This window comes from Chlamydotis macqueenii, chromosome 10, assembly GCF_036417535.1.
Source record: "Chlamydotis macqueenii isolate bChlMac1 chromosome 10, bChlMac1.mat, whole genome shotgun sequence".
NCBI lineage: Eukaryota > Metazoa > Chordata > Aves > Otidiformes > Otididae > Chlamydotis > Chlamydotis macqueenii.
In genome coordinates, this window is record NC_141565.1 from 15,306,088 (window position 1) to 15,328,286 (window position 22,199).

The 22,199-nt window shown below is 48.6% G+C and overlaps 1 protein-coding gene across 10 annotated transcripts in view; it reads right to left on the minus strand.

The window, feature by feature from the left end:
* CADPS (calcium dependent secretion activator) overlaps positions 1 to 22,199 on the minus strand; it is a 212,558-nt gene that overhangs the window by 133,214 nt on the left and 57,145 nt on the right. For all 10 annotated transcript variants that reach the window (XM_086755865.1, XM_086755861.1, XM_086755864.1 and 7 more), the window contains exons 4-5: positions 3,611 to 3,691; positions 57 to 293 (exon numbers count right to left, since the gene is read on the minus strand). In XM_086755865.1, coding sequence (XP_086611991.1) covers positions 57 to 293; positions 3,611 to 3,691 — 318 coding nt within the window. The remainder of the gene's footprint in view (positions 1 to 56; positions 294 to 3,610; positions 3,692 to 22,199) is intronic.

Consider the following 22,199-nt stretch of genomic DNA (forward strand, 5'->3'; position numbering starts at 1 on the left):
CTGCTGTGCTTTTTATTCCCACAAACTCTGCACACTGTTGTGTGTGTGAAGCTTACCTCCAGGGAGAATGACAACACGACATCTGACTTGGAAAGCTGGTTCTCGTTTTCTTCTCCCATGTCAATTATTGAGGTGTTGTGACTGCGTTTCAGCTTCTGCAGCTTGAACTCGGAGCCTCCTTTAGACACAGGCATGCTCTCTAGGTTTGCCATCAGGAGATTGACAGATGACTTCAGCTCCTCAATGTACATGTTTTCCATTTCTTTCGACACAAACTTCGGAAACTTGCGCTCCTTGGATTTGGAAACAAAACCAAAAGAATTAATTGTGGTGACAGTCAGCAACCACTTGTTGCACTGGGAGAATCCCCCAGGAGCATCTGCAGAGAGGTTTGTAAGCAGGGAACTCCCACAAACCAGATGACAAATTACAGCTTCCCCCTGTGTAATGTTGAAGCATTATTGTTAGCTTCCCATAGAATTACTACTTGGTACTTATCCAACTTTGCTGTTTCTTGCACGCACTTGCATTTCATTCATTTTTCTATCTGCAAATGGCCTTCCTTGTATATATGTATTCACAATTACAAACACTCCAGGCCAGATCTCAGCTGCCCATGCTCCAGCTCCGTTAGGATGACTGGTCTGAGCCCTACGTCTTCTGACAACCCTTCCCATGCCCCACACCTGCTCAGGATTTGAATGCCTCAGTAGGTTATGAGAGACTGTGCAAGGCGTACGACGGCGAGGCAGCATCTGCAGCCAGGGAACTTGAGGCTGATATGCAAAGTATCTTAACGGCAATCCATAATATTGTAAAAAGCAGTTTGTAAAATGTATGCTAGAAAAGAAAACAAGGTCATGTTTCTTCTAGAAGGCTGCCATCAGGCAGCTGGAAAAGTACTCCACTGCACTAGTTTTTGCGTCACTCCTCAATAGCTCACCCATTACAAGCTCACAGCAGCATTTGCACCAAGCAGTTAAAATACAGACTTCTGTTTCCAGTCTCAGTCTTGGGAAGCAATTCCCCTCATGCAAATTAGACCTGGCGTAAGATAAACTATCTAATCAGCCTGGTTTATTGTCTATGCATTACATAAGTTGCAAGCCACCTCTAGGAAAAAAAAAAACAACCGTTTTGTGGATTTTTGAGAACTACTGCTGAAGCAATGACGTTCAAACATTATTGCTTTTTCACCCTGCTGCTATTCTTCTCTCCAGGGACTGCAATTTTGGCACTGCCCCCAAAACCTCTTCAGAAATGCAGCAAGGACTGAGACATTTCACTGTGTGCCACCAGCAACTTCTCATAGTAAGGCTAAAACCAGGTGTTTTGAAGTGATGCATAACAATTTAACTGGGACTGCGTCTGATGATGGAAATGCAGAGCTGCAGGTGTGGTCCCAAGTTACCCATCGGACCAGAGATGGAGCTGGGGGAATTCTGGAGGAAGAAACAATCAAGGGATGCAGACAACAGCAAGAAAGGATGCTAGTCACCTCCATGTGTACTTGGAGCAGGGAGAGGACCAGGAATGGGGACAAGTGCAGAGAGAAACAGAGTTAAGAGACTGCGAGGAATGACCAGTCCAGCAGACTGAAGCAGAGTGGGTTCAGCCCCAGATGGACACATCGCTCTGGTGTCATCACAAGGTCTCATTGAGTTGCCCCTACATATGCTCCTCCTTGCCCTTGAGGCCAGGTGACTGGGTGAGGGGAAAGACACCACAGGACAGCAGAGCACTTGCTATGGCAGAGAAAAATATCCCTTTGCCTCGGCATCACTAAGCTCTCAGCTGTAATGCTGCTCTCATTCAGCTGCTGGAAAAGTACAGCACGCAGAGGGAAAAGCCTGTCCAGACTCAGCTTTAAAACATCTGCCTGGCTTTGACTCAGCTGGCTGGGTCCAAGGCTGGGCTTATGTGCTCTGATGGAGTCAGGCTCAGGGAAGGACTCTGCCTAATGCCGCACTCTCCTGGGCACCTCGGGAGGCAAAGAGACCCAGAGCTGTGCCCAGGTTTCCAGACACAAGAACTGGTGACTGAGAGAAACCGGTGTGCACGGTGACTTGTTCAAGGTCACACAATTGGTCAGACAAGGGCTTGCAGAGCTACCAGTTCTGCAACACCGTGATCCTACATCCCGTTAGACCTCATAGCCTTTGTTGCTTCTGAAATACAAGTGTCCTAGTGTGAATTTCTTAATTTATTAATGAGGTGTTAATTTGCCCTTAGCATGGAATCTCCAAGACGGCCACCTCAGGGCTGGTTTCACAAGCACAGTCTCCCTGTGCAGCAAACGCGCATTAAAAGCTGCAAACTGGAGATAAAATTGGAAATGCTACCCTTTCATTGAGCTGAACTGTGAACCTGCCCTATGCTAGAGGGAAAGTAACCTTCCTCAGAAAGGAGGATACAGAGAGGGGTTCAAATGGATGCCTCCAGAAGATGGAATTCATGGTTCTGAAGGGACAAGGTTTCCTGTAGGCAGGTGCTGGTGGGATCTGGCATTCTGGAGAGAAGGCCTGCAGCAGTCATGTGAAGGAGATTAAATATCGGTCCCTGCCAACTGGATGACAGGTAGGTCACTTCTACTCTAACCGTGCTCCAAGCTGCACAGCTGTATTTTGAAGGCTGAATTCTGCATGGGGAAATGTCAGGTTGTGTTAAGTACTTCCCCTGACTGTTTCTCGCACGGCCAGCAGTTGCATGGTTTGTTTTCAGCACCCTTGGGGGAGGAATGGAAATGGCAAATTCTCGTTTGCAAAAAATAATTCATGAAGCTCCAGCTTCTGCTGGCTGCTACTGAACGATGCATATTGTTGTCCCACATGCCGTAAAGAGAAAATGAAACAACGAAACCAGGCAATCTCATTCTGGCACCCAGTGCCTGGCTACCCGTCTCAGAACCCGAGCAGCAGCGTTCCACGCAGGGGCTTACATTTTGCCGCAAATAAAAAATACTGCCAGTTTTCTCGACAATAAAATGGCGAAGGGCCAAATGCTGAACAAAGCAGCTGCAGTCAGTTTGTTGCTTTGCTGCACCATCGTGTACCACATGGTCCTTGGCCACCTTACTATTTTTATCACTGAAGTGGGAAAAAAAAGAACCTACCTCCTCAAAGATGCAACAGCAGCAGCTGTTTAACAGAAGCATTAGCGAGGAGGAACTGCGCAGGCGCTACCAGAATCCTTGCTAACGCCTGACCGTAAATGAATGCTCTCTGCTTTTCACATCCAGGGACCTCAGAGTGGTTGCAAACAGCTCTGATATTACCCTTCTCATAAAACCCCACCATTTGGTACAGCTCAGTCCCAGGAGGCTTGCTGCTGAAAGGTGACTTAGAGCATCCGATTAGAGGCAAGGATAAAATCTCAGCCATACTGATGTCAACAGGATCCAGGGTTTCCCTCCATCTCTGGTCTATCAGAGGCCGTGTAAATCTGCACTGGGGTGGGAGATGTCTCCTTACAGAAGGGTCTCTGGGGAGTTTAGTTGAGTGCTTAGTTATGAAAACTGTTTCGAGATCCCATGAGGGATGATGAGGGAAGGGGACAGGATCTGGGGGCTGCATCAAACTACTTATATAGAAGACTCTTTGTTTTTTTTTACCTTGGCAATTTGCTCTGCCATTTGAAGACGTCCATCTAACTCGCGTCTGATCTGTGCTGCTTGCTCATCTGGGTTGTCCAGCTGCAAAAAAAAAACCAAAAACCAAATGAAGGTGAAAAATTAACCAATGCAGCACCTTTACAAGCAGTTTGGTTCTTTAGGCTGACCATCAGCATTACATTACCAATTTAGTATAGCACAGAGGGAGTGGTGACAGGCCCTGCTCTGGGACAGAGCCCCCTGACACCAAAGGACGCACACAATGTTCACCGTCCCAAGATGGACGCGAGCAGGGGACTGTGCAGACCCTGTTTTGACGCCTGCCCAACTGCCTCCCAGGGCTGAGCATCTTCACCCAGAGGTCTCACACCTACTTTGCTCTGAGAACCAGTCTGGCAGCAAGCCTTGAGAGTGACTATCTGAACCCCTGAAAAGTGGGGTGCCCTCCAGAAGGCTTTCACTTCACTGCTGCTTGGGAAGCCCCAGCCCCCTGTGCTGGGGCGCAACACACGGCAGCTCCAGATCACCAAGCCAAACACCCCCCGGTCCCTGCTTACCACCTGAAAAAGACAGAAAGTGGCTCAGCAGAAATGCATACCAACAGCATTTCCTTTTTTTTTTTCCCTTTTCCCCCATACTACTGTGTCCCTCTGCTACCACCCAATGCGTGCAACCAGTTTTCCTGCTGCCTTCAGCAGAGATTTTTTTTTTTCCCCTGCAACACACTGCCCACAGCCCTGTGGTTGAGTGTTTAGCGTCTGCCTGGCCCTGAAACGTCTCTGAGGGTAAAATACTGTTTCTGCCAGTTAAGTAAGCAATTACAGCACATGTGGAAGAAGCACAAAGACTGCTGTGAGCAGTTTCCCATTGGTAGGACTCGGGGCAGATCTGTTATTTTTAGCGGGATTACACGGACCTAAAATTACAAAACAACCAAAAAAGCACAAAGTCAAACTAGCCCCCAAAGAAGTCTATAGCTGCTGTAATGAGGTGGCAATTTTATAGCTGCTTTCCAGACTCTAACCACTCTTTAAATTCCTTCAGGGTCATTTCGGCCACGGCACAAGGCTAGAAATGTGCAGCAGCGGGGTGGTCACAGCACTGCTACGTCCACGAGGCACAAACCCAAGCCCAGCCTGCTGCAAAACCTCACAGTTTTGGTTCACTTCCTTGTGCAAACCTGACTCCAGATTGGAGGGGTGGCTCCTCCATCCACACGCTGCCTTCCTTTGCAAAGTGATGGCCCCTTCTGGCTACCAGCAAATGCAACTGCCACAAGCTGCTGTAGGTCAGTTCTCCCACCAACTGCTGCACATAAAGGAGCTCTACCTGCTGGCTTGGGGTTGTGCTAACCATCTCCCTGAATTTTATCCTCCTCTGGAGACAAACTGCTTGACAGAAGAAAGGCTTGGCTGGTGCAGTGCAGTCTGGAAAGTTACAGCTACAGCGAGGACGGAAGTTTCAATTCTCAGCCTGACGAACGATGAGCTCGTCTGTCAGTGCTCCCTGGATGAGCCAAAATACGCTGCTCCCCCCCAGACCCACTGCTTTCTGTGGCATCCTCTCGTCTGCCCGTGCATCCTGCATCTCCCCTCTCCTGCATGCACTCATGTAGATCCATATTGCTTCACCACCGATGATTTTCCAGAGAGCTAACGTTCATTTCAGCTGAGATTGAGGGAAAGTATATTTTGATTAGTTTCTTGAAAGTGTCCGTTACTGCTTTAATTCAAGTAGGAAAACTACAAAGTGTCCTGACCGTGATCCAAATCCACCGAAGCTTCAGTGGTCTCTGCTGTGGCCACCCAGGTTTCATTCACACCAGCTGCCCCAATCTCTATATTCCTTACTCCAAACCCAGTACAGAGTCACGGACCACCAGCACTTTTTGGGATCAGCTGCCCCCACTGATTTGTCCACGAACCAGTGCATCACGTAACTGACTTCCACTGATGTGCAAGCATGTCTTAGAGCTGCCTCATTAAGGGTAGGAAATACACAGTCCCAGATTTTCATTTCTTTAGACTCTAAAAGAGGGGGTATTATTTGAACTCCATCCGAGCTACAGTAATTGAGGTTAATCACACACTACCCAAAATAACTCAGACGCTAAATTTAGAAATTGAGGATGCTGCTGTGGAGGAGAGCTGTTTTTGCAGTATGATAATGAGCTGGCAAACCGCCTCATACATTCTGCACTATCTTGATTTTGCAGATGTTTTCCAGTGATGCTACAGGTGTCAAAAACCATGTCAAGGAAAGATCTGACTGCAGAAGATTATTTTTCTTAGGCGGCAACAAGCACCCTAGGCAGCCTCCTTGGTTGCGGTCGAGTGGGTAAGGTACCGCTTTTCAGGGCTGTGCTTCCCAAGACTAATTAGTGATGCCAAGCCAGGTAACCTGCTACTTAAAGGAAATAAAAAAAAACAAACAAAAAAAATCTTTCCAGGCTGTGTCTCCTGGCACATCCATGCAGACCTCGTGGGACTAAGAGGAGCAGCCCAGCAGCTCAGCCACTGCTGGGAAGGGCTCCTGCTGCCGCCAAAGCAAGCCGGGTGCCCTTTACAGTCACAGCCACTGTCTAGGGCCATTAGGACAGTAATGCTGGCGCCCATAAAATACACTTTGCTCCTGAAATAAGGCAAGGGGCACAGGTAAGGCATGCTATCTAAGCAAGACCAAACATCCAAGTAAGGAAACACAGACCCTAATATCACTAAAACTCAATTTCTTAACTAGGGAATCAGCTATTTATTTTCTGCCGTATGTATGACCACTTTATATTCAAATACTTGACAGCCAAATATATACATGATTTACAAAGTCAAGGAGAAATCGAATTAGTTTCGTTCTGCATTATGACTATGCTATGGGTGCGCTATGAATAAAGCAAAGATATAAATCATAAGGTTGCCCCAGTCAATTAAATGTGAAAAGTATTATAAATTTCAGTAGACATATGATTTGTCATACGCACTGGACTTTTCTTCAGCAGCATGCCACAAATATACGACGCACATAATTTGCAATTCTCAACTGATCATTACCCAGCTGCCCGCTGGTAAATTAGATGTTTTCATACGTCTGCCCGCATACGACGTTAGTTCTCTCTGCTTGCCGTGCAGAGGTTAGCTACGTTGGTGTAACAGTTGCTAAAGTAAAACCATAAAAATAAAATAAAATTATGTAGACCAGACTCTGGGTGGAACCCAAAACCTACCAGTACCACAGCCAGCACTTTGCAGAAGGCACTGCAAGAAAGAGACCTTGCAAAATACAGGGGTTTTACATGTAAGCAGCTAATAAGGGATAATTTTTAATAGGCACTCGTAAATGAAAGAAAGAGGTTAAAAATGTTCATCCTGTGATTTTGACAGTATTAATCCCAATAAGAACCAGTCGCTGCTCTGCAGAAGAAACCTGTTGCTTCCATGACCCTGAAACAAACTCACTGTGAGACTGTTCCTCATCTTATCCCAGAGGGATGGAAGATCATCTCACTACACCTTGGAAAGGCAGAGGCAAACAAGTGGACCACATTACGTCATAAGATCTGCACTAAGACGCATAGGCACCCACCAGATCCAAGGCTGAACTATTTGGCTGGTCTGTCAGAGACTCCTCGTGCCGCCCAACCCGAGCCTTGCAGGTTTTAAAGCCAGGAGCCCAGGCTCACCTCCACCCACCCTGAAAACACCAGATGCAGTTCAAGGACATTAATGGTATTTAGAGAGACTTTACATTCTTGGTTTTTTGGAGTTTATGCGTTATGTATTTAAAGCTCCAGCCCTGGTTTATCACAGATTGAAGCCAAACCATGACAACCGCAACCCTGGTTCCAAACGCGACGCCATCTTCCTCTTCCCTTCTTTGCGATGTCCAAAGCCGTTTTGCACAGTTTAACACCTTAACACACCGGGCACCAAGCAAGGTATGGCCCTTGTGCCGTCAGCCACAGCGAGAGGCCCGCAGCCAGGGCTAACCTGCCTGGCCTGGGGACGATGGCAGCGGCACAAGGAACGCACCGTATGCGGCACTCAGCCGGTCGGTAAGAGAAGAATGAATCTGGCTGTGCCACCAAATGTTGTGGCATGCTCCCAACAGACATGACTGAGTTAAATACGATGCTCTGAGTTGAGTTGGAAATAATGTTGTTGTAAGCTATGAGCGTTTATAATGAAATGACATTGTTGTAAGCTATGAGGATTTGTAATGACAGGATGCAACGTACAGATACAACCTTCAATGATCAGCCTGGCATTTACGCCACGCACCATGGACATGACAGGTATTGTCGGTATAATTGCCATCAGCCCCAGCCACAAGCCGCTGGGACCATTTAACGGTTTAATCCCTCCCTGCCAGTCACTGCTAATGCTGATCCCCGCTTCCCAGTCAGAGCAGCAAGTGTCACAGCATCCTCACTCCTGAAGCATAACTGGGGCCTGCCTTGAAAGCATCTCCCCTCCCTTTGAGAAAGATTAAAAGGTGGTGGGGAACTCATCCATCCCCCGCTGTGCCGCGCGCTCCTGCAGAGGACGAGCCATTTGCAACAGGGTTCTCAAAAACCACATTTTAAATGCTCTGGGAACGTGAACGCTGAGCTACAGCAACCTGCTTTGCGCTGCATCAGGAATGGAAACAAACCCAGCTCTTCACGTTCTGGAAATGAAAGCACTTAGTCCACGTCCCCATGAAACCCGCAGCCACCGCCTGCGCCGGTTTTCCCCTGCGGCAGCGTCAGCACCTGGGGACAGGTGATCCCTTCTGCACAGCCGAAGGCACGCGCAGACGGGCTGCTACCGAGCAGGGGTTGCCTTGGCTGGGGGCACTGTCTCCGGTCTCCAACATTAATTTTCTCTGTCCCTGTGTCCAGCACACCACCATGCAGCTGAGTGGTCTGAAAATCCCACTTTGAGTATTCTTCCTTAGGTGGAGGACAAGGATAAAAGCCGTGACCAACTGATGTCCTTCCTAAGCCTGGCTTAAATCCTCCCAAAATAATTAATGCAGCCAAGTATCTCTGTCATGTACGGTTACAGATGCCAAAAGCCTCAAAGAGAAAGTTTCAAGGCGCTCATCCTTTGACATGCTGGGAGCTCTGTAGCTCAGCAAACGGTTGATTAAATATTTCAAAGCAAACATGCTGCATGTGAAGGCTGAACAAGATCACAACATGGGTGACAATTTTGCAGCTTTGATGTAGGGCTTTAGGAGAGATCTTTGTCTCATAAAAGGTGGTTTTGCTTTGTGACGCACAATGAGAGAAAAAATTGAAAAATTCATAAGCCCCCATCAATTAATAATTAATCTATCGGTCCAGGTGTACTCACAACTTATGGCATCAGCAGCACAGAGTGCTCCAGCTGAAAGAAACATGGACCCCAAAGTGACTCACTGCACGGAAACCCTCAGTTTCTTATCAGAAAACCACTATTCTGGGAGATAAAGTGACACGAGACAGGACAGAGCAGCACTGAACCACACACAGCTTCCTAAGACACGCTCCATGCTACCGTCACGGATTGCTCTAGCATCCTCCTCCCACCAACAGTAAATATTCTTCTCTACAAGTGGCAAAGGGCAGGAGGGAGGTAGCCCACAGCTCAAGGCCCCGATCTCTATCCACATCTCTGAAGCAGAAAGCAGAGGAGGAGGATCTGAACACTCGCTCGGGAACACAAACGATGCTAAGCTGCCTCGGTAGGGTAAGGCACTAACGGCACGGGCGACACGCTAATCCTCTGAGCAGAAAACTGCAACCGGCGGACCACTGGCTGTCTTGGGATCTGAACTGGGGAGGAGGAAGAGGAAGCATGGACATCTTCCCCATGTTATGCACCTCCCTGTGTCAGCAAAACCAGCAGCATCAGCACAGCCTGACCATGAACTCAGCAATTGTCACTCATGGTTTGAGAGAGGATTTTGGAAGAGCTGGAGGGAAGCAGCAGGACACGCCCTCTCCACCAGCTCTCTTGATCACAACACTGTACTATCCCCATGTATCCCGGGAGGATGCCTCTCCCAATGCCACTGCACGACAGGGATGCTCAAGGCCATTTCTCCTCTGGCCAGTCAGATTTCCTCAAACCAGTCTTTCAGGCTCAGAGTTGTGCAGAATATTTCTAGCACAATGTAAATTTCCCCTGAATCCAAGGAATTACAACCTATGCCTATTACTTCACAAACATTTTTTTCCCCCTCCTGTTGTTTCCAGCTCCTCACACAGCCCCCAGGCTCCAGCATCCCAAAAAGTGTCAAACCCCCTTTCCTAGAGAAGGGTCCACACCATTTTGCTCCTGTGTAGGTAAAATCGTCCCTGCTGCAGGAATTCAGCTGCTTCCAACTGCAGCTGCACATTGTCGGTTGTCTGCTGCAGATGGATGCCCGCTCCCGTTATCCTGGCAAGCTCCTGGGTTATCTAATGAACTACCACTGCTGTGAGAGAGCAGTCAGGGGGTCCTGGGGGGGTGATTCAGCAGAAAGGACTTGGATAGTTTGGTAAGGGTTGACACTTCCCACTCTAAGAGAAATCTTATTTCATGGTTCACAAACTTTAGGGTTGCGTGAGACTCATTGGTGAAAACACACTCCAGGATGTGCAGTGGCCCCTCCTCACTCAAGCACTGCATCTTGTAACACCGCAATAATCTCTGCTTCACCAGCCACCCGAGCTGCGTCGGTTCTCACCCATCACATCGGCCAGCAGATGCTGGGACCATGCCTGCTTCACCAGGCAAGGTCAAGGATCCACCCTCGAATTAACTCCGGTTTAGATGCTGCCTTTGTGGACAGCTGCTTATCCCACAAGCTGAGCTGATTTCCAACGTATTTCAGAGGAGCACTGGTGGCACGTGCGGGCAGAGGTTTCTCACGCCCTCCTTGCCGCTGGCAGCAGCGCCCATGGGTACCTGCTGTCCATCTGCACAGTGCTGAGGAATCAGCCAGCACACGCGGGCACTCGGCACGGATCCCGTGTAGGAAAAGTGGATACAGCCCCGTGCCGTCTCTGTTACGGACCCGCTATCACCATACCCCTTCGTAGCTCTGCAAGGCTGTGCCACGGGGCTGAGGAAAGCTGAGACAAGCAAACCCAGCTCGCAGCTCTCCAGCACCTTGTGCACAGAGACCTCTGGATTTATGTGTAACAACAAACCAAACTAAATGAAAAAACAGATTCAGCAAAATGAGGAGGGGAAGAAAAAGCGCTGCCTGCCTTTGCAAATGTTTTGCAAGCTGTTAAAAAAAAAAAAAAAAAAAAAAAAAAAAGGATGGTGGACCACTTCAACTCGAAACGCATGTCCTTTCCATCTGTGGCCAGAGAGCTTCTGAACCCTGCAAATCCCTCTGCCAAGATCATCCATGCGAGGTGCACAACACTGAAAGGGCTTAAAAACTAAGCTGTCCAGAGGCTCTGACCTCTGAGCATGCCTTAATACCCTCTTCTTACAGCATTGCATAAGGACGCTTGAAGGCGTGTGGGCAGCGCACGCTGAGCTACGGCACCACAAAAGAAACTGGAGCTCTGGCTGGTTGATGCTGCCTGAGGTAGATCACTGTGTTCAGCTTGCTTGTGTTTCCTTACAGCTTATCACATGCTAAATTGCACATCAGTTAACAGGAAGAGAATCACCTGGACTTCTCCTGCACACAACAATAAACTACTGTTCAGTTCCAAATAATTTTTACAGCCAGAATTAGCTGCAATCAACTCATCCCAATCATCACGGAAGGAAGATCTGCGTATCCTCAAATCCTCATCTTTTGATTAAAAGCTTAATGGCACATACATTTGTCACATAGTTCAAAATGGGCTTTGGCCTTGGGGGTCAAATCAACCTGCATGACGACCCGGCCCAGCAAAGCTGCGGTACCTTGACACTCAGCAGGATTAAAGGTGACAGAATACGACATGGGAATGTCTCCAATGGCGTCTATGCAACTGGCAGGGTCAGGGCAATGCTCGTGCATAGGATGATGGTCCCATTTGTGACTAGGATCACGCCTCTCCAGTAATCTCTGCACACATCACAGTTAGACCCCTTCCTACAGCGATGGAGAACTGGAAGGGACCTGCCCTCCACGGCAAAGTCGGAAATTTTCAGTCCCCCCAGACTGCATCTCAATTGATAACAATTAGTGGAGTGTTATAAAAATCCAGGCAGAAACATCACATCTGTAAATCCCTCTGGCCAATACATAACAACAACAACAACAATTATTAATGATTAATAAGTAATCATTAGTATAACATAGTAATTTAGCATAATAATAATTAAAAGGTCAGTTCCTCGCCTTTCTTAGACAGTGTTCTGAGTCATTCAAAGGTTTCAGAGAGATTTACCTTGAGGAGAATTTCCTGGTATTAAATAGAAGCAACATTCTTAGCCATACCAATTATACCTAATTTATCACTGCATTTTGGAAAAGCCATTTCTTTTTAAAATCATTAGCATTCAACAACGTGAAAAAAAAAACCACAACGAATACGGATTGGAATCCTAGTTCCACTAACTGGGAACATCCCTCACTTCTTTTACTGCCTGATCCCCTCCAACAGGACCTATTCTGTCCCTGAGGAACCAGTGGCACAAAACGGATGCACAGCACCTCTGAGAAGGGCCATGTGAAGCCACAAGCTGTCGTGTGGGATTTAACCCCGCACAATACCCTTGCGAGATGTTCTGGCACATGCATTAAGATCAAGGACGTGAGAAGAATTGAAGTAGACGCAGAAAAGCAGTGAGAGGCACAGCTACGGAGAAACTTTCCCCATCTTGTAGGCCCCATCTTTCTCAAGGGGGCCTACAAGAAAGATGGGGAAAGGCTGTTTAGTAGGGCCTGTTGTGATAGGACAAGAGGTAATGGTTTTAAAATAGAGGGGGGTAGATTTAGATTAGAAATTAGGAAAAATTTTTTTACGATGCAAGTTATAGAACACTGGAACAGGTTGCCCAGAAAGGTGGTGGAGGCCCCATCCCGGGAAACGTTCAAGGCCAGGCTGGATGAGGCTCTGAGCAACCTGATCTAGTCAGGGATGTCCCTGCTCCTTGCAGGGGGGTTGGACTAGATGACCTTTGAAGGTCCCTTCCAACTCTAACCATTCTATGATTCTATGAAACAAACATAGAAAGCCAAAATGTGATGCTTTTAAAAGCAGCCAGTCCGTAAGGTGAGAGGAGGAGTTCAGCACAAGGTACCATGGAGGGGGACACCTTGGCAGATCAGGCAAGTCCTCCCATGGTGTACACTGTCTTTGTTACCTTACTGGTCAGCCTAGCAAGTCATCTACACAGTATGGAAAATGCTGTTATGTGTCCATACTAAATGTAAGATAAATAATCTATGTGTACAGATACTATAACAACTACAGAAGGAGATGTTTCAGCCTGGAAGGAGCAGCTCCTGCCATGCAGCAGGACACCCCACCTTCCTTTGCACGGAAGCCTGGGGAGCACAGCATTGCTGCTCCCAAGCCTGCATCAGCTTTGCTCTAACCAGCTCAAACTGTGGCAGGCGTGAAGCTGGGACACAGATTGGGTATTGCACCCTCCCACCCTGAATCTGGGCTCCACACACACCTAGCTGACCCCTGACCACCACCACGCTGATGCTCGCGGCTCCAGCCAGACCCGCTGCAGTCGCCCAGCACGCAGCAGCACAGGCACTGCCTGGGGCTGTGGGTGCACCCTGAAGGACAGGGCACTGCTCCCCGGGGAGATGCACCCCAGCAGCAATTATCCACGAAGGTCCAGATGGTGCTCTGTGCTTCCCTCCTTTCCTGCCGTTGGAGGCTGCTGCCCTGGTTGGAAGCTGCTGCCATAGGCTGGCACCTCGCAGGTTTTTCAAACGCCGCTGAATTTGTTTGCGAGACAAGGCTCCCAGGCAGCTCTGCAGAACAGCCTCACGGTGGACGCGGCTGCGGACCTGCCCTCGGAGCCGCTGGAGAGGCACTCCTCTGCTTGCCTGCCCCAGGGACCTCGCTCAGTGCATCCACGAACGGAGGAGCCGTGGCTGACAGCCAGGCAGATGCAGAGCTGAGATGTTCAGTCTTTTATCCTTCGCTACATAAAACCTGCAGGAGATCCACCAAGACAAACATCTGTATCTGCTGGGCACACACCACACACAGCCCTGCCTGAGCAAGGGAGGATGGGCAATGAGCATCCCCCACCATGAGAACAGGAACAGGCTTTTGGGGTTCTGAGGTTCAAAGTCCCTGAAAATGGTACAGCTTAAAATTCCTCCTAAGCTAAGAGCCATCACCCTCCACACCTCACGCTGATGCTCAGAGGGGGCTCCAGGAGTGCAGCGATAATACATACACACAATGGCATAAACATCAAGTCTTCATCGTGTTACCACGCTGTGGACAATAAACATTTTCTTTTCTTCTTGGCAGGGAGCCGAATGAATCCTAACAGCTTTCCTGACCACAGCACACACTCAGGGCTGGCTACAGACCTCGATTTCTGACACATCAGCTGTAGAAGGCAATGGCTTTTAGATAAGAGAGCATCGAGGCTTCGGGGGCTCCCGCCAGACACGGTGCATAGCAGTGGGAACAATTAGTTTTTTCCAAATGTGTATCGCACGTAATAGAAAATATTAACTCACATTACAAATATTTATAAAAAGTCAGACATAATTAAGCGATTTGCAATTGAAAATTAACAACGTAAAAATTCAGCCGCGTAGACAGACAGCGTTAAATATAACTGCAGCTAATGCGAGCTGATTTAAAGAGAGATAACACAGCGGCAAGAGAAAAAGGCAGTCAATCACGTTCCCTGTCATTAACATCCTTCTCCATGTGCAATGTTATCATAGGGAGCTTTGGAGTTGCTCTGCTGTCCCGGCGGATGCAGAAGAGCCATTTGTTGGCCAGAGTGGAGGGACAGGGCCACAGGTCCGTCCGTCCGTCCGTCCGTCGCCACCCTGCACACCTCAGCCCCAGGAGCCATCACCACGAGATGGCGAATGGAGCCAGCTTGCTGTTGAGCTTTTTAAAACGCTGCCCGCAGCCCCAGGCCGCTGGCGCTGAAGCTCTGCAGACACCGTGTGCGACACGGACCCCAGCGTCTTGTGTATGGGGGGCAGAAAAACAGCCCGGTGCTGCCCTGAGAGTCCTGTACTGCGTTCCCAAAAGCATGGACTATTTTCCCCCAGACCCCACCCAAGCTTTACCTCTAAATTATTTTTCCCTAGAGCTCAGTACAGATGGAGCCTCCAGGCAAAGCCTTTCCATCCCCACAGGGTGGGGAGCTGTTTTTCACACTGTTTTACTACTCTTTGGCATTTAAAGCCAAATAAAACACTACTTGGCCAACACCTTCATCCCAACCCAAGCTGGACTACCTCAGCTTTGGCACACAGGAGGCAACACAGCTGGAGAAGAGGGAGAAGCATCCACCATCCCCAAATCCTGGTGGGACAGCCCACCCCAGGAGGACAGGCAGGGACAGGGCTGGGATGCTGGGGGAGATGACAGTGCTCCGCAGCAGAGCTTCATTAATAAAAGATGAGCAATTTAAGAATGGGACGTGGGCTGGATGACGGGTCAGGCCTCACTGTAGCTGCATGGTAACTATTCCAGACAGTTCCTCTGTGGAAGGAGTGCTCTCATCTCCTGCTTTTTGAGGAAATGTAGTTTATTTTGAACTGCATTCAGCAAGGCATGACCTCTTTCCTTTGAAACTGTTACCAGGGCAGGAGCCTTTTGCTTACAGAGTTAGGGAAAATATATTGGACACTCAGAGCACGGCATTATAGCCTCCACTATTGTTGAGGTCTCTTGGTGCTTTCTGAATGGCAGTACATTGCAGAAATAAGGTGATAACCTGCTCTCTGCTGCCATTTCATCTCTATTCTACCTCAGTCTTCCCTTTAAGCTTCCACTGAGGGCAATGCATGTCATATGCAGAAAGGACATGCAAAGCAGTGCAGAATATGCAGCTGGAATCCAACTGTGAGCCAGAGTGCAACTGTGACTGCAGGTGCAGCGTTGGCACCTGCCCATCTCAGATGGCACCTGTGGTTCTTTTTACAAACTAAGAAAAAACACTAATGAAAAGATTAAAGAGAAAAGCAATGCTTGAAGCATTCTAATGAGATTCAGCCTTTCCCCCCGACCCCCCAACTCTGCTGTGTAACCAGGTCAGAATTGCACTGCTAAAGCCACCCTATTAATTCAAATCCAGGTACCATCAGATGCTACTGGCTGTAAAACCATGGGAGCATACACGTATGGAACCTACAGCTGAAACTCTTCCCCCCCATTTCATATTATTAATCAAGTATTTTGTTAAAGCAGACCTACAGAAATCAAGGGGAGGAAAGCAGTGCTCAGGGCACTGGAGGAAAAAAAGCTAAATGTGTGTGCACACCACCTGTGCAGAAGAGCAGCTCCCTCTGCATCCCTCTCTCCCTCCAACTGCAGTTATGGGGAAAAACAACAGGAAAAAGCAGCTTCCGAAGGGACTGACAGCCCAAATGCTGTGAGCTGTTGAGGAAGGTGGGGAAGAGCGAGAGAGCTCTTGCTGGGAACTGGCACAGCTGGGAAATGCTCTGATTACCTGCCCGTCCTGCTTCGCAGATGCAAGGAAATCAGCTGACGATCACACTGTGACCTCACATGAAGCTGAGGGGATAACTGAATCGTTCAGCTTACAGTTACAGGCTGAGCAAAATCCACAACAGATCCCACCCCCTCAAAAAGCATTCATTTTCAGACAGTTTTCCTGACTGCATTTTCTGTAATCTCAAAACCCTAAGCTGTCCTGTTCCAAAAATGCTTAGATCCACCTCAAATGCATTTTCTCACTCTTTTTTTTTTTTTTTTTTTTTTTTTGGAGGAGGAGGGTTGGAGGAGTAGAGAAGGGTAAAATACTGCTGAAAAAACACAACCAGTTCCTTGAAAATCTGAAAAATGCTTCATTCATCCCAAATCTGCCTACATGACAAACTGCGTGCAGGCTCACTCCACGGGATGTGTTTACTGAAAACCGAGAGATGTGAGATTGCCTCTCCTGTATTCCACAGGGAGAAACCAGCAATCCTCTCCTGACTTCTCCGGAGCCATTTTCACACTGGCAGAACATCTCCCAGCTGTGCCAGATGTGCATTTTCCATTGCAGGTAAAATGAACGGAGTGGGTGATAAAGCAGCTGGCTCTGGGATTTGCTGCCTGTGCGAGCAGACCAGCTGAAGATGGGATGAGCATGGAAGCGTGGGGAGGGGAAAATGGGCAAAACAGAAAATCCTTCTCTTCAAATTTATTTCTTTTTCCTCACCAGCTAAATCCATTTGCCCAGCAGGCAAGGACAACTAGGCAGCAGAGGAGATGCCCACTTGCGGTTCTGCTTGCAGAGCGCCTGGCTGTGTTAGCACGCCCCACATGCTCACCGCCACCATTAGAGGGACAAACAGAAACCTGGCACAAGCCTGCCACCGCTCCTTATGAACCACATTCCTCACAGATGCCCTCCAAAATCAGCGCAGGGGACATCTTGCAGTAGCTGGTTCGCAAGGCTGGCACTGAGGTGAAGGTAATCACCTCCCGTGCCCACCCCGATCATTACACAGAGTTATTCAGGTTTATGGTGCTGGCAGCTTTCTTGACTGCACAATGACACATCCTAAAAATATTTGCTGTTTGGACTGCATTTCATGTTTTAAAATGTATTACAAATAATTACTTGCACAGCACAAACCTTATAGCTTCTGCTTCCGAGCAGATGGGAATTTATAACAAACTTCATCTGGCAAAGCAGTGTCCCCTCATCTGCCATCACCTCATCTGCACCGCCACGCAGCACTGAGCGCATCGTGCATCCCAGTCCTGCTTCCCAACCCAGGCATTTCCACAGCAAAGGCTGTGGATGACCAGGGAGCAGCCCCACTCCACCTGACTGCAGGGCTCCTTTTCAGAGCGCACCGCAATTTTGCTGTAGATTAAAATGAAATAACCAGCCTAGACAAAGTTCAGTTAAATAACTGAACTATTTTGATTCCATATTCAGCAATAACACTGATACTTCTGCGGTGTCCAAAACCTGCCCAGCCATGGGAGGCTGATGTGCTCCCAGCCCAAAATGAACCACTAGCCATTCCATGTGCAATCTCCTATATACTTGTCGTGGTTTTGTTAGTGAGGGGGGGCCTAAGGTGGCAGCTTCTGTAGGAAACTGCTAGAAGTTGCTCCCCTTTGTTTAGTGGACTTGGCCAGGCCTAGGGCGGACCTACTGCTGGCCAAGGCTGAGCCAATTGGTAGCAGAATGTCCCGTGATAACGCCTCTGCGATAACGTATTTAAGAAGGGGAAAACAGAAAAAAAAAAAAAAAAAAAAAAAAGAGAGAAGAGAAGATGTGAAGAAGCTGAGCGGGGGCAGAGGTGCAGAGGGGGAGGCGCAGGCCTCATGGGCCTTGCAGGCCTCACCCTCTGGCCTCTTGCCAGGCAGCCGTCTGGGCCAAACTCAGTCCAGCCCGGTGGCAAGAAGTGGAAAGGAGATGAGAAGTGAATAAGATGTAAAAAAAGATCCTGAGAGACATCTACCAGCCTGTTGTGAGGAACGGTTGCAGACGCCAAGGTCAGTTCAGAAGGAGGGGGAGGAGTAATGCGGCTCCTGGCCAAGATTCCCCTGCAGCCTGTGGTGATGACCATGGTGGAGCAGGTTGTCCCCCTGCAGCCCATGGAGGTCCACGGAGGAGCAGAGATCCACTTGGAGCCCGTGAAGGACCCCATACCGGGGGAGGTGGATGCCTGAAGGCAGCTGTGGCCCGTGGAGGGCCCACTGGGACAGGTGTTCTAGAGGGACTGCACCCGTGGAAGAGATGACCCACGCCGGAGCAGTTCCATGAAGGACTGTGGCCCGTGGGAGGGACGCCACGATGGAGCAGGGGAGGAATGTGAGGAGTTCTTCCCCCGACCACAAAGCAGCGGCGTAAAACAACGTATGATGAACTGACTGCAACCCCCATTCCCTCTTCCCCCCCTGTGCCGCTCGTTGGGGGGAAGGTAGTAGAGATAATGTTAAGCTTGGGAAGAGGGAGGGGTGGGGGGAGGTTATCTTGTTCTCTGTCTCATTATCCTGCTGTTTGTAGTAATAAATGAATAGTTTTCCCCAAGTTGAGTCTGTTTTGCCCGTGACGGTAACTTTAAGGATTTCTCCCTGTTCTTATCTCAAACCTTGAGCCGTTTTTCTTATATCATCTCCTCCTATTCTCTCGGAGGGTGGGGGGAGCGAGAGAGAGACTGCGTAGTCTGGTCCCGATCGGGGCTGAACTATGACAATACTGCTCGAAAATCTCAGCCCTATGTCAGGGCCATACCCTCCACGCAAACTCAAGCTTATGCAGCAGAACAGTATCTGGTTTCAGGAGAGAGAAAGGCTGTCACAACCTTTGCCCAGTTCTTGTAGCCCTGACTATGAGAAGCACAGCTGACAGCATCCGCTTTGATCCCACGATTTTACTGCACTTGTACATGCATGGTTAAAGATCACTCCCATACATCTGCAAACAGATCAAATTACTTGGACCGTTTCCCCAGGCAAGCCAAACTGTTAGTCCTTCCTTATCTTTCCACGTGACTCCCAGGACCTTTCCAACACATTTTATCCCAGATCTGGATATAGTAGAGGTCTTTCTGCTGCCCTATAGAAGGATAATGGCTTCCCCCAGTGTTTCCTGAGGTTGTTCTGCTCATCTAGCCAAGATCTGAGTAGCCACTGCAGCTATATGAACGCCCATGAGCTCAAACTCATTCATGCACAACTGTCCTCGCAGTCTTTTCAGAGGCTGCTCCGAAAGTCAAATCCTCTCCAGTTTGTTCAGCATCCCACAAGGGTGGTTAGTACCTAACTTATGCTCACCACACTCCAGAACATCCTCTCATCCCCATCCCTTCTTCAGTGCTCTTCCCTTCACTTTGTCTTTGGAGATATATGCTCTTCCACTGCCTTGTTCAATCCTTCAGTCTTCTTTTCATCTTTGGCCCCGCTTTCCTCATGGCTCCGTGCACAGAGTTCAAAGCCTGGCTCTTCTGTCATGCTTTCCTGCGAGAGACAAGCCTTCATGTGTGCTGAAGGCTTGGCACCAGGGCTGGAGAGGTACACGTCCCTGAGCACACCCATTGAGGCTGCAGCTGTACTCTGTACTCTGCTTACACCAACGCCCTGAGATCCCTCAGCTGATGCTCCCAAGGTATCAATCATGCATTAGCACTTTGAAAACCCATCACAACTCAGTCATCACATCCCCTGACATCTTGTTACCTTACTGCAAGTCTGACTCTTGCTTTAACATTATTTCTGGCAGCTTGTACTTCCTCCTTGCCTGCCTTCTCTGTAAGTACTCTCTAGAGTCTCTGTTGAAGCAGAAAAAAAAAAACAAGGGGGGGGGGGAGGGGAGGAGAGGTGAGTAAGGATAAAAAAAAAAAAAAGGAGTTGGTCTTCAAGGTCAGGTTGGATGAGGCTCTGAGAAACCTGATCTGGTTGAAGATGTCCTTGATCCTTGCAGGAGGGGTTTGGCTAGAGACCTTTGAAGGTCCCTTCCAACCCAAACCATTCTGTGATTCTATGATTCCTCTCAATTTTGCTTGAAGTTATCTCAGAGATTACAGGCTTGCATCCCAAGAAAAGCAGGGCCAGCACAGTTGTTTCAGATGCTGAAAAACAGAGTAGGCAAATGGCTGTGGCAAAGCAAGACTGGCCCCATCTCCAGTTCAACTGCCTCCACATGTCCTCCCCAGGAGAGGCAGCCGGGTTTTTGTCACACCAGGACACCCGAGGGCAGTTGGAAAACCTCTCCACGCTGCTGTGGGACCAGAGTGATGGTTTTTGCTCCATCTTAAGGCAGGAATCATTACAGACAGCTTTAGAGCAGGCAGCTAATGTCACATTTGAAAGGCAATGTTCCCATTTCACGCTGAACTCTGCTTCACTTGGTGAGTTTTTCTGAGCTCAGCCCTTGCTGTTATTTGCTGTCAGCTGTGGTACCAGCACTGCTCTTCCCTTCTGGGGTGATCGTGTTGGCCCGGGCCAATTTATGTCTAATAGAGTTTGTCCCTGTTGGTTTCCAGTTACCTCTGATTTAATGCTATCAATGGGCATTTACTCCTTTTCCAGCAGGACTTTATTTGACCCATTTTTCTTTCCCTCTGCTCACCAGCACCCCTCCCTAGCAGTCGGACAGACTCCTCCTCCGCAGCCTCTGCACAGAAGGAATTCTGTTATTGATGGTTCTTATGAACTCCCCGTCTTTGAACAGGAGCGATTTACTTTTGATTGATGTCTGGCATCCAGCAATTTCACGCAACAGCGGAGAGAGATTCACTTCTGCTGCAGCACGCCGGTACGGCACGAAGCCTTAGGGAGACAGATGTGCTCGCTCTCCTGCCCTTGCGTCCTGCGCTGCCCTTGCCTAAATCATCTCGTGCATCTATCACTGCCCTGCCTGCAGACGAGACAGCATCTGAGGTGCTGAGACTCCAGCTCTCCCAGATACCCGGGTGAGTTACTGACTTGCAGCGGCTCACACGGTGCTTCACCCGACAGACCACTACTCCCTGACGCCGTGTCACTTTACGTGGCAAAAAATCACTGATCTGGCCTTAAACAAAACATATTTTGGCCTCATCCAGAAAAACACCCTTATTTCGAAGCAGACCAGGTCTTTCCAAGATCACTAATGACAATGCTCAGATGGGGCCCATACTCTGACATTACAACAGTGTTTCTGCTGGCATATCTGGGATATCAGGGGCTTTTGGTGGTTGCTTTTCCTTGATGCTGCTTATGTTTTTAGCCATTCAACGGATGAAACCGCAACTGGCATTACGCTAGGCAAGTTTAATGATCCCAATTATCTCCTTGAATGTATCTTGGGCTATTTTCATCCACAGAAATAAGACTTCTACGGACTGCTAGACCTCAGCTGTTTTGCAATCACCGTACATAAAGGCACGACAGATTGACCAAGCAGTGATCCTGAACAATTGCCTACGTTAAGTTGTAATAAAGAAGATCAGGAGTTATATGGCTGGCAAAAATGATGCACGGAAAAGGAGCAGAGTCACCTCCTGCCACTGACCAGGCGGTGCTGGTGGAAAAGCCGGGCTCCAGACAGGGGAGGACAGCAGCACACCCATTAGCCAAACCAAATTGGTGGCCAGTTTTCTCCCTTTGCTTTGCTAAGGACCATGCTGTCAGCAGGGACTTCCCAAAGGAAAGCTGTTGTACCAACCTCGAAGAAACCACGCGGTCCTCATCATGAATACTGCAGATGTTCATGGGAAACGCAGAGTTTGAAACAAACCCCTTCCCAAACATTGCTGCTGCATACTCACAGGTCGTCACTGCAATTTTTATTACGGATCTCAAACCAGTACTTAGAATGCATTGCTCTTCTATTAATCTAACCTGTATTGTCCTCTCCAACTCTGTTCCCCCCAAGCATATCCAAACTGTGCTGCTCTCTTGTGACCTAACAGTCACTCCCCTCCACAAAATTATTTTGGAATCATTTCAGCAGCAGCAGCCGCAGCTTCTTCAACTGATTTACCTGCAGTTGTTACTTAACCATCTGAGCAC